At 34.8% G+C, this 18,901-nt stretch overlaps 1 protein-coding gene across 3 annotated transcripts in view; it reads left to right on the forward strand.

Annotated features, from left to right (window-relative positions):
• Window positions 1–18,901, forward strand: part of LOC129798472 (protein tiptop) — a 359,823-nt gene that overhangs the window by 322,275 nt on the left and 18,647 nt on the right. For 2 of the 3 annotated variants that reach the window (XM_055841626.1, XM_055841627.1), the window contains one exon: window positions 6,659–6,908. In XM_055841626.1, coding sequence (XP_055697601.1) covers window positions 6,659–6,908 — 250 coding nt within the window. Of the gene's footprint in view, window positions 1–6,478; window positions 6,909–18,901 lie in introns of those variants that run through there. The other variant, XM_055841625.1, reaches the window with a different exon arrangement.

Here is an 18,901-nt window from a genome sequence, read left to right on the forward strand (position 1 = left end):
CCCCATCGACTGCACCATTTGACGCCAAAAGAGGACGCCGGGGTGGGATCCAAGGACGAGATAAAAGGGCTGATGAAGGAAAGCGTCAGCGACAGACATCTGAAAACATACACCAACCCCCCCCCAAAAGTCTCATCATCCCTCATTTGGAGCGATGGGAGTTTGTTTCATCGGCGATGAAAGAAGCTCCGCTGTTTATTGATAAGACGATCAAATATTGGAAATTGGCTCTCTTGTTTCCCAGTACATCTCACAATATGCGACAATCGCGAAATTGCAACCAGGCGTCTGCCAATGATTTTGCTCTCATAAACAAAAATACTCACCAATTTTCCCGCTTTTTGGGAGGAATTTTGCAATTTCTGCACAAGGGCAAGGGATCAGAGTTGAAAAGGTCTCTAGATTCAAGCTTGTACTACCTTTCAATGGTTTACTATTAACTGGACTCGAGTTTTGTGATATTTGGGGTAATTTGCTAAAAATCGGACAGTGTAAAAAGTCGGACACACCAAAACTCGGACATGCCGAAAGTCGGACAAAGAAAGGCGGCTGCAGCATATAGATACATTATGAATTTGACCTATTTCTGAAGTGTCCACCTTTACAAATTTTACCCTACAACCAAGTATTTTAAAAATTTCATGCAATCAATGGGTCAAGAAGTAAAAAACTCTACTAGAACGATACAAGTGTCCCGTGTTTAAGTCTCTTTTAGATCACTAGGATTTTTTCAAGCATAAAACATGTCCCAATTACTTTCAGTAAACTCCAGTGTAAAATATTCCACAGACCATGAGACTACAATCCCAATATATCCTAGTAATACCGCCCCAGTAGGGTAAAATTTGAAAGAGTGGCCACTTACAAAAAAAAACAAAAATTAATTTTTAAGCTGAATAAATATTTTGCTTTTTCTCCCATCATAAGGTACCTTGTGCAGTATTTTAAGTAAATCTTGCCAGTTTTTATTAAAAAGTTTAATCAATAAAACGTTAATTAGAAATTAACACATTTTTAAAAATCGGACAAGAATTTAAAAAAAATTAGACCTTGGTACTTTTTATTAAAGATTTTGATAACTAACTTATTTTTTTTTTTCAATTTAACACAACTTTTTATTAAAAAGTTTAAGCTTAAGCCAATAATAGGAAAATTTAAGTATGTTAGAATATATCACATTTTTAAAAGGCGGATAAGAATTTAAAAAGACAGATCAGATTTGTCAAAGATTCTGATCTGTTAAAATTTTTTTTAAATTATTTTTAGACAATTTTGTTTTAAAAAGTTCAAGCAAATAATAGAAAAATTTACTTAAGGTAGAAAATGGATCACTTTCTAAAGGCGGACAAGAACTAAAATAAAAACTCAGCTCAGGGCACGTTTTAATAAAAATTCTTATTATTAGTTCGACTCGATTAATGATAATAATTAGTTTTTATTAAAAATTTGAAGAAAATAACGAAAATAACTTACTTTATATTAGAAAATAATTTTCCAAAGACGGACAAGAATTAATAATGTCGTACTAGTGTATTTTTTAAAAAGTATTTAAATTTAGTTTTTTTAATTAAATTTAAAGCAAATTAGCAACTTCTATTTTAAAGATGTGAATCTCTTAATTGGAATGTATTTTTCAAATGTTTTTCTGAGTTTTCCTTGATCGTAAAAATGTTGCAATAATAATATCTTTTAATGTTCTGAAATAGAAGTCTTTTCTTTTTTACAACTTTCTAAATAATTGCAAAATCAGAATTTCATAGAAAATTACATATTTAACTAATATTTTATCAAACTTCGAAGGAGGTGTCCGACTTTTCAAATTGCCACTTTCCGCCTTGCCTGCCTTTTAGAGAATTCCAGTTAATGCTTACAAAATGTTGTAGTTCCTCCATGAAATATTCTTGCTTAGTCCACTTCTTCTCAACCCGGCTAACACATTAAGTATACTAATTAAGTATTTATTATGTTCCTAACTCAATGACTTAATTTTAAGGAGGTGAAAAACATTCAAGTACTTAAATAAATAGTATCAAAATGAGGCATATGTCAGCCATTTGTGACGAGTAGTGAAACTAATATCGCATGACTCAGTCTTAACACTATAAGTACTTAATTAAAGTCTTTGTCGAAGTTCTTAATTAAGTAGTTTGTATTCAAGACATGAAAAGTTTTTTCACTAAGCACTTAATTAAGGACTTTCAATGAAGCACTTTTTAAGCAATTACCTTAAGGCATATAAAACATGTATTTTTGATTCTTCGTTTTTTATTTCTCAAAAGAAAATTCAAAACACATTTAACATTGTCCGGCACCACATTTTCTTCTCTGGTTGCAACTGTTGCAGGACGGAATTGTTGTTGTAAATTAATAAAACGCCTAATTTAAAAAATTAAAATATAAAAAAAAAACTTTTTAAATGTGTAGTCCGGTTTATACGCTACTGGGACTGGAGAGAGATTCAAAAAAAATTAGTAAATTTTTTGGGTAATTCACATTCTCGGATCACGCGCTTAAGAGAAAATTTAACAGAAAACGGGACAGTTGTTGCATATTTAAGCTTCGATATCGCAAGTTGAGGGCATAAAAAGAAGGATATAATAGATTTTGGGCTACTTGTAGACAAAATAACATACCCGAATTACAAGTTATAGGGAATCCGGGAAGAGCCTTAAGTTATACTTACCAAATCAAAATGCAAAGAAGAATATTAAATTAGTACTTCATTTATTTCACTATTTATAAATTTATTACTAAAAGAAAGAAACTATATACAGAGTCATTCTCATAGTTCCTTGCCCTTTGGGAATTTTTCCAATATCTTTTCCACGTCATCTCGTTTGTAGAAGCTACATTTTTTGTTATTCTTCTGCATTGTATAATCTCTAGAGTAGGTAAAATCTAAAAGTTCACGGAAAGTCGAGGAACAAAAAGATGGCCGAAATTGCAGGCTGACTAGAATTTTGCACACTTACCCTAATTTTCTTTAATAATATTTTGTGGCTATGTTTGTCTGAATAGTCAATTTTTTCATATCTTTCTATCAAATGGTTAGCATGTGTCCGTCGCATTCTGTATTCAAGTTTCCACTTTTTGCCACCAGGTGCCACTACTTTCTCTCAAAAATAGTACTTAATTAAGTACTTAATAAGTACTTAATAGGGTCTTAATTTAATAACTTGGTCTAAGTTATTATTTGAAAGCATGTGTTAACCCTTTTATCTATAAAAAGTCGACTTCCTCCTCTATCAACTCTGTTTTTAGCATCTTCAAAAGTACCTCCTTGTCCTCACATCAATAAATTAAATTCAATTTGTGCTCTCTCCCAGCATCCTCTCATCCCCCAAAAAGTCACAAGAGACAAAAGGAACTGAGGAAATCATTTCACTCACAAATTGTTTATCTCACGTGGTAAATATGGTGAAATATGTTGAACCAAAATAATCAGGAGGAATCATCAAACAGACCTGGAAAAAGTGCCTCAAAGGCAAGGTGATGGATTTTAATTAGAAAATTTAAATAGAGAGCAAATGGGGAGGAAATGTGTCTCTGGCGCAACTTAATAGCATTTGTGTCAATCTGTGGCATAGGAGCTGAAGATGAGTATCAAAGCTTCCAGGTTCAATTTCAAAAGCTCAATTGCTCTCGGAATATTTTGTGCTTCAATTCCTCAATTGTCTGTCTGGGACGACAAGCTTATCCACTTTTACGCAACTCGACACATAATTTATTAATTAATTTTTATCATATTTCATAGCTCGTTTGACTGTGACTCTGCTGCTCTGTTTTTGTGCTCTTTCGGGGGGAGTGGGATTGATGGGGAGGGAAAATCCTTGGGTTTGGGGTTGTTTTTCTCTCCATCATCCCCCGTTGGACAGTGAATGGCAAAAGAGAGGAAAAGAATCTTCCTTGACTTTGTGCACACTTCACATACACATTTTTGGGGGGGGTATGAAGAGAGGCAGCGATAATGGCTGAGAAGGTGGATGATGGCATGTAGTTGGATGGAATAATTAGCTCGAGGGGATAATTTTAATTAGAGACGCCATGGCGTTCTATCTGATGATCGCGAGAACGGAGGCTTCCTCTTTTCAAGCACAACTTGATGCTGTGCGATTTCCTGCGTCATGGACAGACACACAAATGCGTCCTTTTGTCTCATCACCTCAGCACAGGGTGGGGCATCCTCAAACTTCCTTGCCATCATCCTCTGGGATTTTCCTGAAATCACCCTGGATATCTTCTGACATGGTTTAGAAAACACTAAAGATAATTAGCGATGAAGACAAACGCTCAATGAGATAAATCTTGAGGAGCTAATTGAAGAATCTGATAAGACATATCCTCCAAATGGGCAGTCAAAAAAAGCTCTGAAAGCATAGAGGACATCACAAGAAAAGTCACTCAAGACGTTTTGGGAAAAGAGGCCTATACATTGTTTTCTGAAATTTATTTAAACGACGTAGCAAGTACGAAAAAATCTAGAGGAGTCTCCTGGATAGGAAGACAGTGCTTCGAAAAATACCTATGCAGATCTATGCAAATATATCTAAGCTTCGTACATACTCTGGCTTCGAACACTTTATATTTTTCCCATATTCCTTTAATATATCCTCTGAGGAAAAAACGGGGGTGCGATTAACCTCTTTCCTCATAACTTTAACACTTTTTATGTGTAAAAATATATCAACATTTTTTAATGTTAATTTGACACATTTTTAAGGGTAAAATTAACATGAAAGAGGGTAACTTTAACCCCTAATACACCTAAAAAGCATAATATTTACACCGATTTCGGATCAATACTGTAGGGTAAAATAAACATTTCCGGAATGTTATTTTAACTTTTTCGGATTTCTCTCAGTGTCTAACTATTTTTTCCAGAATGTGGGGTAATTTTAAAGTGTTCGAAGCTACACTTAAGAGAAATCCAGAAAAAGTTAAAATAACATTCCGGAAATGTCAGTTTTACGGTGTTGATCTGAAATCAGTGTAAATGTTACCTCTTTTAGGTGTATTGGGGTTAAAGTTAACCTTTTTCATGTTAATTTTACCCCTATAAAGGTGTTAAATTAACATGAAAAAGTATTGATATATTTTTACACCTAAAAATGTTACCGTTATAACGAAAACAGTTAATTGGACACTCTTTTTTTTCTCAGTATACAGTGTGTGCGAAGCCAGGAAGCCTTCCTCTATGCAAAATAAGATTTTAATTTTGCAAAAATTACAAAATTTACAACGGCTAAAAGTATTTTCCCTACATCCTGGTTAGCCTTTGCTTTGCTTAACGTCTCTCAGCTTATCTTTAAGTTTCCAAGAAGCATACACTGAGAAAAAACGGGATTGCGATTAACTTTTTTTCCTCATAAATTTAACACACAAATTTTAGGTGTAAAAATATATCAACATTTTTTAATGTTAACTTTACACCTTTTCGAAGGTAAAATTTAAAGGTAAAATAAAGGTAAAAAAGGACAGAGAAAAAGAGGAGCTTTAAACTGCTCCTTTTAGTTCATGGTGAGTCACCTGCTGTGTGAATAAAAAAATAACATGAAAAAGGGTAGCTTTAACCCCTAATAAACCTAAAAAGCATAATATTTACACCGATTTCATCCTTGTATTATGGTAGTTTCATTGGGAAAACATGAGGGTGCGATTACCTTTTTTTCTGATAACTTTAACACTTTTTAGGTGTAAATATGCCATCAACATTTTTTAATGTTAATTTTACACCTTTTTTAAGTGTAAAATTAACATGAAAAAGGGTAACTTTAACCCATAATACACCTAAAAAGCATAATTTTTACACCAATTTCGGATCAATACTGCAGGGTAAAACTAACATTTCCGGAATGTTATTTTAATTTTCTCGGATTTCTCTCAGTGTAATATCAAATTCATTATCAAGACGGAAATTTTGAGAACACTTCTTAATACCCTACTACTATTTATTCCTTCATCACTGATTCTTGTCCTTATTAATTCTAAGATTTCCAACACATTTTTATGAGTTTCAATCAATTCGGCCAATCCCAGCTACAACTACCAAAGCCTTTGAACTCCAAAGAGCATCACATTGAGCTTTTCCACTCCCCCAAGACCTTTTATATGGAATTTTTGTGCTGAAACTGAGACGATTTTTTGGCAGCTAAAGTTGAAACTGTCCGATCGATTGACGATTTTCCATCCCCTCAGCCCCGGAGCTTTCACAGAGTGGGCGCCGAAGCTCTGGGAGAGGGTGGTATTCCTCCCAAGGATATTCTGCACCATCGTCATCCATTGAGAGACGCGTAATAGTTGATGCGCGCGGGAAAATCGTCCTGCAAATCGCGATTTTGGAGGCAAAAAGCACAGAAAAAGAGGGTGGAACATTTTTGATGCAGACACACCAATATTTTAATCAGAATTTATATGGTACTTTGTGGGTGAAAATTGGAAATTGTTTCGCCATTTTCACCCTCGAAACTTTCTGCGAGGGTAAAATGAGTTTTTAAGGAAGAAGATCGTCACAAATTGGGTGGAATTTTATGATGAATTTTTTTTTTGAAATGGTTTTGGGAAACAATGCTCAATGTTGGCAATATTTTTTTCTTGTTTTATTTCTCGGAATCCCTTCATTGTGGGCCAATTGGACAATTTTTGTGGATGACACCGGCAGAAGAAGGAGATGATGCTCTCGAAAGTCCCGAACAGAAAGATGTATTAACGTCTGGGTCAGCTAGTCCATCATCAACACAATCTCTTGAGGGTGCTCCAGCAACAACATCATCAACAATGCTCAGAGATCCGGAATCGCATCATTCCACCACCCCCACAAGTCCGCAGCCTCCGCCGCACTTGATTGATTCACACGATGACGTCGAGCACAACATACCTGCTACCCTCATACAAGACCCGAGTGTCGAGCGGTAAGTGAAATTAATTGTACATTTCGATATCTCTATATTATATACCACTCAACATATATTGTGGCAAATAATTTATGGACCCCACCCCGTTCCACCACAAAAGTGGTCAGGGAAGAGGATTCATGTCTGAGGCATAGCCCGGGATGTCTGCACATTTTCAACTCATACTCATCAACGCTTAATGAGTCTCGGAGACTCTTTTTTTCATAGCCCCGAACCAACTGCCATTTTAGTATAATTTATTTTTGTCCACCTTTTAACTTTCAAAATAGGGAAGGGGTTGGAATTTGATCTCAGAAAAAACAAAGGCAAAATAATGCAGTTTTGCTGTTTTACTGATACACTTAGAGGTTCAAGTGCTACTCATCAAAAAATGCAAAATATGCTATAATATGGTAGGGTCGAAGGAACACCTCTTCGACAGGGAACCTCTATTGAGACTTTTGTCAAAATGTTGAAATTTATTTAATGCATCCAATAAAATCTAAATTAATATTACGTTTTTTTCATTAATCTGCGTTTTTCGATAAGGATAGAGTCGGAGGAACACCTCTTCGACAGGGAACCCCTATTGACACTTTTGTCAAAATGTTGAAAATTATTTAATGTATCTAGTAAAATATAAGTAATATAACGCTTTTCTGTAATACACCTTTTACTATAAAAAGATATGTTCAAATTTCATATCCCAAATGGTACAGAGTAGGGTGTCAATAAGTCCTGACACGAGTTCTTAAAGTGTCAATAGGTGTTCCTTTTACCCTATATCTCATATGGGAGGGTGAGGCAGTTTCAAGCAGATAAAGTGTCTTTCCAGAATCTGTTGCTGAATATTTCGTTGGCTCAGAATAAGACACGAATAACTCGTTGTAGGCAAATTTTACAGAAGAGCGATTCAAAGCTGAAATTTTACATGAAGAGTATAGGACTTTTGGGATTCAAAATTTCTATATAACTTTGAAAATAATTATCTTTAAAGCATAATATTTACAGGGAAGGTACACTAAGAAAAAAAGAGGATGCGATTAACGTTTTTTCCTCATAACTTTAACACTTTTTAGGTGTAAAAATAGATCAACATTTTTTCATGTTAATTTTACACCTTTTTAAAGGTAAAATTAACATGAAAAGGGGTACCTTTAACCCCTAATACACCTAAAAGGGGTAACATTTACACCGATTTTGGATCAATACTGTAGGGTAAAATTAACATTTCCGGAATTTTAGTTTACCTTTTCGGATTTTTCTCAGTGTAGAGGATATAAAGAAGTATCCAAAAAGCGAATAAAACGATTTTTGTGCAAAATCGAGTTGTTCGACTTATATTCTGAGCCGTCGAATTGTCAATTCGAATTTATGAAAAAGTCGAAAAAATCCTGGATATCTAAATTTAAGATTAAGATCTAAGACTACCGAATATGCCGGTGACTTTGTAAACCTGCCTTTCGTAAACTTTTCCTTAAGGGTTTTTAAGGAATGAGGAATAAGGGATAAAGGTTTTTAAGGAAGATCTAAAGATCATCCTTAAGTACTAGAATTAAAGAAAAGCTTACAAAAAGCAAGGGTAGAAAATTGAAAATTATACAGTCTTCAGACCTAGCTTAGCCATATGGCGTAACTAGGGGAAAGTGGAGCTACTTTGAGAATTTAATTGAGATTATTGTGAGAAAACCGACGTTAGGGAAATTTACTAGAAAGGAACCGGAGTTCGTTGGAAAGTGGAGTCATCCTTAAAAAAATGGCAACTTTTCCCAAAGCTTTCGGCTCGGTCTCCAAGCCGTTATCAGTGGTCGAATCAATAAGGAATTTCCAGAGCTTTATCTCTCAATCTGTGCAGAATTTTAAAGGGTATAACAGAGTATGTGGGGGCACTTTTTTAATAATAAACAAATCACTTTTCTAGAAACAACTTGGCACACATTTACAATTTTCTACTTTTTCTTGGTCTTGTGCAGTATTCTCCTTATTGATTCGACCATTGATGATAGCTTGGAGACCGAGCCGAAAGCTTTGGGAAGAGTTGCCGTTTTTCTAAGAGTGACTCCATTTTCCGACGAACTCCGGTTTCTTTCTACTTAATTAAGATCCAGAATTGTTATATCTATCTACATTACATTACGTTAAAGCCTAGTTTACTTTAGAATGTATATCAATATAACCCCACTGCTCAAAGTAGCCCTATCTCCCCCTATTCCAATTTTTTATCAGTCAAGAATTTTTGGAAAATTTGGACTTCTTTAGATGTTAAGGGCAAATGATCAATTACATTCTGAAAAGCTTATAAAATTAATTACTATTTAGGATTTTGAGATTATTTTAAAGTGGGCTAAGCTTCTAGTTTGAAGACCGCTTTATTCGTGGAGCGCAAAGTCACCCGCATCTACGTTACTCTATACCATATGGCTCTATAAGCTAATAATTATAATTTACAAAATCGGTTTTCATTTAATAAACTAGTGTATTTCTTCTCGACTGAAGTATATCTCTTCATGCAAAAAGTAATTTTTTAACTAATCTCACTTATTTAAGTTGTTTTATATGATTTTATATTAGTGTTTTTTTTTATTTACTTGATGAATTTGAGACAAATTTTCCTTTAGAAAAATCGCAGCGAGCAGTTAGCAGAAAAAAGACAGCGTTTTTTATCTAAAATAGACTAGTAAAATTGCTAAGCCGGCGCCAGACACAAACTATAGATTCTTAGGTCCGTCAGGAAATCTGTAAGTGGCAACCCAAGCAGCAATTTTTCTTAAAATTGTCTTGTAGAATTCCCTAAGAAAGGCACTATAGAACCAAAAATCTATTTATTTACTTATAACGCTCTTGCTTCCATCACTGAGATTACTATGAGTAAAGTAGCGCACTCTTAAGGATCTTAAGAGCTGCTATGGGAATTTCAACAGAAAATTTTCACTTTAAGTCTTTTAAAAGTGTACTAAAAGACTTGTCTAATACTTGGTTCTATAAAGCAGCTATTTTGCTTCTTGGGAGAGCCCTTATTTTAATCGCCTGGATGAGCTTTGGCCACCAGAAATTTCTCTACAACCCTCTTAACGATCTATTCCCTATGAAAATCCAATTTTAATTAATGACCTCTACACACTAGTAGAAATTTCTTTAAAAATGCCTTTTTAAAGAAAATGAATATTTAATAGCAAGGACTCCCACCGTATTGTACAGAGTTCGTTTCGTTCAACCTTGTCTTATCATCTGAACTCTTTAGGCTACAACAGAGTAATATCATCGTAAAATATTCTTGTTCAACATAAAAGTTGTTCGTAAAACTCTCGGTAGAGGGTGTGCCACCCTAGAGAGGAGATCTATTAGACCAGAATTTAAATTGAATGTACTGGAATTTTAACGGTCGTCTGGTATTTGTCTCGGCTAACTCTTTACAACTTCTACTGAGTATTTGTTCTTTCATTTGTGAAATGTAAGGATAATTTTTTTACTTTATATCTAGAAACTGCCTATCTGGATAGCCGAAGATCCCAAGAAAATATCTCAAACCGTTTGGCCTCTAGGGTAGCTACCAAATAATCTGACAGACATGTGAAGATATATCGTCTACGCTTTAAATTTACCAATTTTTTTCATAACAAAATTTATCCCTTTTGGAGATAGTTAATTGAAGTAAATAAATATGCCAAAACAGAAGGCCTACATATTGGTATCTGTTGGGAATTTCAGCAATAAAAACCGATAATTTCCATTAAGCTGATAGGAAACAGCGTGGCAAAAAAAAACGTTCGATTGACTTGACGAAAAAGGGATCTGAGGGTGAGGGTTCTGAAGTGAATTTAATTTCATAAAACTTCTCATGTCAATAAACAATCGACAATACCATTTTTCCTCCATCAACATGCCCGATCATTTCATTGCTATTTATCCGTCCATCCATCAATTGAGCCATCAATCAATTTCGTTGCATTGCACACGGCTTCTCGTCCGAAATACAGAGAGGCAAATGGGATACCATGGTAGTTCTATTGGGGGGAGGAGATGGGCTAATCCCTCCTGCCACAGAAATTTCGGTGAGGATTTGTTGACTGGCCGGCCTCAATGTGTGTGATGACCAAACCACAGAGGAGCAGACACGGTTAGTTAGTTATTTATAGCCGTCATTTGGTGTGAATACATTAAATTACGCATCCCTGAGATGATCACCCACAGTACCACCCACTCTTCAAGAACTGCCAGGGCAATCGATCAAGTCACTGTCTCATCCAACATTCCATATGAAAATCCACATATTCTCGGGACCGGGAAACCACTTCACGAAACTTGATGTGCACGAGACGACACACAATATTCACCACTAAATCACTATGATGAGGATTTACAGTTCAGATGAGACGTCATCTGTCCGTCCCCTCCTTGAATACCTTTTCCGGCCACCCCAAAATCCAACCCCAAATCCCCCGCAATCCCTTGCCCACATAACAAGCCTCAAAATTGCCTCCCAGCAAGAGCCCTGGAATGGGAATTTTGCTACATCAGAGGAAACATACGAAATCCTCCTGGAACAAGTCATGGGCATATCACGGGAAAAAAGCAACGAAAAGCGCACGAAAGAAGAGAATGCGAAAAAAAGCGCGCGCGCGGAAAATTAATCCCAAAGTGGAGGGTCGTCCACCAAAAACCCCATGTTATGTATATCATGTCAAGTCAACAATTCACGCTAAATTGGACAACACTCCGCGTGTGTCTTTCACACGTTCAACATTCACTCCTGACCGTCACCGCGAACGTCATGAGCCATATAAATTTTTCATGATATTTTTTCGCGCGCGCTATTTGTGGGTGGACCAGATGACACTCTCAAGCATCACACATCCCATCCCTGGCACTTGCATTCAATTCACCACACTTCATGGGCTTCCCGGGCGACTTTATTGCACAATACACCGGTGTATGAATCACAGAAGCGCACTTCCGAGGGGCTGATCAGGACTAAAAGTTACGGTTGTGGGATCAGAAGATGAGTGAAGACCCCAAGTCGATATCTCACTCCGTTTAACCCTTTAACGACGAGACACTTTTTACAGACTGAAAATCAACAATAAAAATTGTAGTTTTTAATGCCAAAAGGGTTTTGCTTAAAAAAAAATTGGAAGCATAAAAATAAATAAAATCAATTATGAATTTGAGAATTTAAAAATTCGTCGTTTTTGAGCTTAAATATTTACTACATAGCATATAGCTAGAGACTTGCAAAAAATATTCTAGATTCATTCAACCTTCTACTTTACAATTATGTACAAAGATGAGAAAAAAATAACTTTAGGTATACTCAGGAAAAATTATTTCCTTTATGGGACACCGGTGTTCCAATCGTCCTTAAAGGGTTAAAAAAAGGTGGCACAGTGTTCAAGCCTTGAACTTCAAGGTTTCGCAAAGATCACGAATTCGGGACTTACATGCTATCTCAAAAGTACTTAAAAATAGTTTTAAGAGTAATTGAATTAATTTTCGGACGAAAATTATTTATCGCTTGATAAAACCGGTTTATAACCGGCTTTGAACCGATTTATAAATTACTCAAAATTATATAAAATACCTTAGGAGAAATATAATTGAATTTTGGATGAAAATTATTTATCGGTTATGAACCGGTTGTGTTCTTTATTTTGCAAAAGTTGGAAAATTTGCAATTTTCAGAAATGTTTCGAAAATATTTATTATTTGTTTTATCTGAAAGTGTTTTAGTTTAATAAAAAAGGATTTTTTAATACTTGTGGATACCGTTTTGTATTATATCATAGGCAGTTTCGTAATATCAAAAATAAGAAAAAGAATTAAGCGAAATGTACCATTTGTATGTTCTAATGCTTTGTTGATCATCCTACCCAAGTAGCAAAAACTAGTTCTCACGCAGTAAATTTTAGTAAGTCTGACGTAATGATCTAGTCATATCTAAAGCTTTTGAAAGTTATCCTACTAAAAACGGGGAATCATTAAGAAAATATACGGTATCCATTTAAACAAAGACCTATCTGATAACTCCTTTTTTAAGCTGAGTCCGTCAGGCAAATTTCCGGGTAACTTTGTCCAGTGCGAGTGACTTTGACATCCCCCCCTGTTCGCAAGATTTCTTTATTTCTCAAACTTAAGGATGATCTTTACCAATTAGATCTACCATGTCTGATCGGTAAATACCATCCTTAAGTTTTAGAAATAAAGAAAAGCTTACGAACAGGGGGGTATCAAAGTTACCCGCAGGGGACAAAGTCACCCACACTTACGGTAATTTTTTTTATCAACTTTTAAAGGAACTAATCGATCTCTAAATAGCTTCAAATCTTGCCAAATAATTTCAGGATGTGCCGATTGAAGTGTAATGTGGCAAAACATTTTATTTCTTTTATTTTAAAAAGAATTTTATTGACGTGAACGAGATGGGAAAGTCGGAAATCTCGCAATGTTGGGGAATTATTTAAAATTTTTCATGTTCCTTTGGCACGGACTACGGCCCAGAGCTTCCGAAATGTAAACCTATTCACGACGATGCCATAAAAAAACTATGGTTCTTGACTTCCAAATTATCCTATCACCTTTCCCACAAATAGACACAATCATTTTGTTTTGTTCACGAATTGATCATTTGTGAAAGTCTTCCACTAAGAAACCGATGTTCTCTAACTGCCCTCTAATCTCTAACGGCCAAATGAAACAAGTCCATCGCTCTATCTAGCATAACTTTTTTTGAACATCGGTAGGATCATTTTTTTGGAATTTCATAAAGCTTCTCATAGAGGTTCTTTTCCAATCTTAGTCTCATAGTTGTTCGCGATATGTCCATCTCACGGATCATGTATGTACAGCCATGAGACTGGTTCTTCTCATTCAGCAATAAATAACTTTCCCGATGTGAAAACCGATTCTCTCTGATTAAGATTTTTTCTGTATAGATTCGAAGGTATATCCGAGAGAACTTACCTTAAAACCCGTTGGAAGTTCGAAAGTTTAAACCGAAGAGTTACACAAAATTGAGTAAGTTCACGAAAAAACAATTATTTTAATGCTACAGCAATTGAAACGTTCTACAATCCTGAAATTCCACAAAATTCTTCTACTTTATCTTCTTCCTCTTCTTCTATTTTATGTAAGACTGTCGGACTTACTCGGCTTCATATAGCCATACAAAAATTCACTTTTTGCAGCAAACGTTTAGACACTGTTTTTGACATTGTTAACGATTTATGTGTCAAGAATACCGAAAATAGAAATGGCAGAACAATCAGTGCTAATATGACGAATACGTAAACTTGTACTTTAGGCTTCCGGTGGATTTTCGAATAGATTTGCTTTGGTTTTGGAGTGGCTTTGTTCAATTAACTTCCACACTTTAAAAGGATCATGGTCGTATGATGTTGTAGTCTTTTAGGTTCACCGCCATATTAAAGGATAAACATAAACCAAGAAGGATTTTATTAGTAGGGAAAAGTACTCTCCCTGCGAACGGTCATGCTTTCGAATAGTGTGAATTTTCTTTTATTTTCCTAAGAGACTTACACATAATTATCCCAAGGGTAAAGAACTGATCAAATTTTCATGTCGTAGAATCAATATTCACAAAGTATTCACAATTTTATATGAGAAGAAGAAAATATTCCAATATTTTCCTAAATATTCGCGATATTCTCAATATTCAATATTTTGGAATATTCGCAATATTTGCAGTATTCAAGAATTATTCGCGATATTCACGATATTTATGAAATTTTGAATTTGAATTTATCTCATTCTTGATTTTTCCCACCCCCATGCGTCCACCGCCGTCTTAGCGTTGATTCCAACCTCCAGGACTGAACGGTGGAAATGTCCTTTCTCTGGTTGTATGTTACGGTTTTACAATATGTTTTACATTTCATTGGGGACAGACCAGTCAAAAAGAGAGAGCAAGATTGCCAAGCTAATCAAGTCAGCTATACGGCAATTTAATTTCAGCCTAATTTCATAACTTCTCATAATCACCACTGAAATAATGAAATAATAACCACGAAAAAATGCCAATATTCGCGTTATTCACGTCGGAGGTACTGAAGACTAATGGCAAGTTTTTTCCTAAAGAGAATTGACTTATCAGTCTGATATATTTCGAAATCGTGCATTAAAAGCTGTCTAAAAATACATATTTTGTAATGTTCGCCGAAATAATACAAGAACTACGAGCAAATTTGTTTAGGTCGCGGTGCAATATCCACATAATTTTTACAAGGAAAACTGAAAAATAGCTTCACTTTTTTATTAGGCTTGATGGACCCCTGCTTAGGATAAATAAAAGAAAATTCACATTATTCGAAAGCATGAACGCTCGAAGGAAGAGTACTTTCCCATAGTAAAGCATGTATTAATTCATGGTCGCCGTGACGTCAGATTTTCGACATTAAACTTTCATCCATTGCAATTGCAGTCAAATTGGTAAAATTTTAGTCATTCTACTGACAAGGTAAGAAAGTGAGAAAGTACTCCCCCTTCGAACGTTCTTGCCCTAGAATAATGTGAATTTTCTTTTACTATTCCTAGGAGTCTTACACATTTCTATTAAATATTAGTTAGCTTATCATCAATTATTGATGATTGTGTATAAGTATATAAGAAAAATAAAAGAAAATTCACATTATTCGAAGGCATGAACGTTCGAAGGGAGAGTACTTTTCCCTATAGTCGTTTAAACTACGTCTTAATGATTTAATATTGTAGAAAATGTTGTATTAAATTTCTAGTCAGATATTGCTACTTGGGTAGTTTCTAGTCAATCTCAATAATTAAGATAATTTTCCGTCGGCTTCAAATAAAGTTCACTTTTTGGAGCTTTTGCAGCTCAAAGCTTAAGCACTGATCCACCTTCTGTGAATCATGAGTTGCAATGTGCAAATGGTGAAGTCTCTTCACTCACCCTGTCAAAGAGTTTATGGGGGGTGGTGAGCTTTTTTTTTTGTGCTTCATCCACCCCCTCTTATCGTTTTGGTGGCATTCTCACCCATCAACCACAAAACTCACACGGAGCAAGCACATTTGCTCTTCAGCAAATGTCAACTGTGAGGGTTTTTTTTTTTGGATGGAGAGGATGGGGTGTTGTGTGTGGCCAGGATGATGAAGAAGGATGTGCAAGTGAAAAAATCACACTCGCGGAGGCGAAGAGCACAAAAAAGACCCTCTAAATCCATTACCATGCATTATGGGTGGCCAGGAGTTGGGGACGTTTGGATGACGAGGGTGAAATGAGGGAGAACATAGCAGCAAATGATGGACACTTTCGGGGTGGTTTTTGTGGAGAAAAATCCGCGCTAGTGGAAGCTCCAGAAAAAAAAGAGCTCTGAATGGCATTCCACGAGTTGAATCCGCGACTTTTTTTCGCGGTTTTTTTTTTTGTAAAAAGGTTAAATTGCAGTATTTGTGAGGTTGAAAGAATCATAAACAACAGCAACATGAATACTTTTCTAAGCATTTAATCGCATAAATTCATTGGGTAGCACTCCAATTTAACCCCACATCCAACTTGTGGGAGGGGGGTTGGTAGTCTATGGAGGAATGGGCATCAAACTATAAATTCCATAATCCATATTTTCGTATTATTTGCGCGGTCAGAGTCATAAAACATAATTCTCACACAAACCACCCAAAATGGGAATGGTAGCTTTTTGTGTGGGAGTGAGTATCACCCCCAAAAAGCTTACACCCGGAACGCATTTTCAGTGGCCATATTATTCCATCCAATATATTCTTCACATTTCTGTCTCCCTTCTGCACACGCCATGCCATTCAATGTCTCTCTGGCTATATATATCACAAACAATAATAATGAGACATGGTATATTACTTGATTTATATCCTTCATGCCGTCAATAAAACGCTATTATACCCAATCCCACCCACAACATTCACCCAAAACACATACACACAATCAGTCATTAAAACGAATGGAGCGTTCAGAGGGGGGTGATAAAATTTCATCCCCGAGACAAAGACAGTATCTTCCATATATACACACTCCTCAATTACTTTCACCCTCAGCGCATCATTAACTAAAAAAAAAATTGCTCTCTAAACAGAATAATTCTTCTTATTAAATTTTTGCCTCCCCCCTGGAAGATGCCTCTCCCGAGAACATGAAATTTTTATCATTTTATCCATTTTTGAGACTCTGACACGAAGACTGAAAGCTCAAGATGGTAATTGTATGGAAAAAAAATGTTCGCCATTGAGTACATTATGCTGAAATTAGCATCGAGAAGCTTCGGGAGCTTTCTGTGCCAAAGGAAGATGCAAAATGAAATTAACTTTTCGAAAGAAAATACCTTTTTCAACCTGCACAAGTTTTTCCTTCAAAGTGATAAACTCCTCGCAAACTGGAGAATTTCTCTGGATATTAGTCTCAATAGTTAGTGAATAAGTAATATCGGAGTGATAGGTCAATGGCTTAAGCAATCTCATGTGTTACAAAGTCAAAGGAACATTAAACAACTGCTGATAGTCAATGGCCTTAGACAGCTTAGGGGATGACACTGAGAAAAAATCTGCTCTCTGCAACATATCTGCCTTTCAGATAGGTTTTGGAATTATTTTATTTGTAGAATTATTAAATGAGAAGAATACATTTTTTGCAAAGCTTTCGAGCTTTGACATGGGGCTTCCTTAGTAGATCAATTCCCAAAGCTTTTAAATTTAGAAAGACTTCTGTACCATATTTTTTCCAACTACGCATCGCCCCTACTTCATTCTAATTTATAAAAAAAAATACAAATTTATTATTTATTTATTAATTTATTAGAATTCAAAAAACATATTTGTTACACTGCACGATTCTAAATTGACTTACTGATGAAGATCCATACGAAGGCTCGAAAGCCTTCAAGAAAAAAATGAAAATATTTCAAAAACAGTTTTCAATGTTTTTTTTATGTTATAAATTCCTTATTCGCATTCTAAAGAAATTAATGATATTGAGGAAGGTATATGGATGCTTATGGAAAAAAAAATCTAAGCCGGTATCTTTTTTATCTTGGAAGATATTGAATATTGAAATTTTCGATTTGTGACTTTTTGCCCCAGTCTCCCTTATAATTTCGTCCCTTTCAGGATTTTGACGACTCTGGATTTTAGTTTGTAGAATTTTGACTTTTGGGAATTTGGCTTTTGGGATATTGATTTTCGGAATTTTGGCCGGTACCGGGTAGTATAGTTTCAAATTTTTACTCATAAGCATAAAAAATAATATGAATTATTAAAAGTTGTAAACACTAACCGGTTTTAGCTTTTTTTAATTTACAAATTAATCTCTAAAAGCCTTATACTCAAACTAAAATATAATATAAAAATTAACACATGGTATTCGGAATTAATTCCAATCATTAGTTCTATTTCATATTTTTTGTAAAAAAATTTGAAAAGAACATCTGGTCAGTCAAAGATTAATATTATTTATTTAATAAGTAACTCCTATAATCCTTATACCTTATTTGCTGAGATGGATCATACCTTTATAATTTTTCCATTCCCAAGAATATTGCAATATCTTTTTCATTAATTTCATTATTTCTTTTTCGCTTATCCTTGTTTTTTAACAGGGACATTGTTCTATTTCCGAAATTATGGTGACTAGAACAGTCTCCAAAGCCGAATTTAAAAAAAAATAAAATAAAAGTGTTTAAAAAATGATATCTAGCACAGTTACCTAGTTCTTATCAAGATCAAAAAAAAATTTATATAAATATTTCTTGTTTTAATTAAAACTTCTAAAGCATATTCTTGAAGAATTTTAAGCATTATTCATGAACTAAGCCTAATTTTTATTCTCAAGAACTAAACAATAAAAATCAAAACATAATTTATAAAGGACTTTCATGTTCTATTTAATCGTGTCGAAAAATAAATTTTAAAAGAAAAATATAGTGCAATAATTCATCTGTAATTTTAACCCTTGGAAAATTTAAGAAAAATCCTTCTGTGAAGCTGAAACTGTAGGTTGAAACTTAGAAAAAACAATT

This window comes from Phlebotomus papatasi, chromosome 1 (genome assembly GCF_024763615.1).
Source record: "Phlebotomus papatasi isolate M1 chromosome 1, Ppap_2.1, whole genome shotgun sequence".
Lineage (NCBI taxonomy): Eukaryota > Metazoa > Arthropoda > Insecta > Diptera > Psychodidae > Phlebotomus > Phlebotomus papatasi.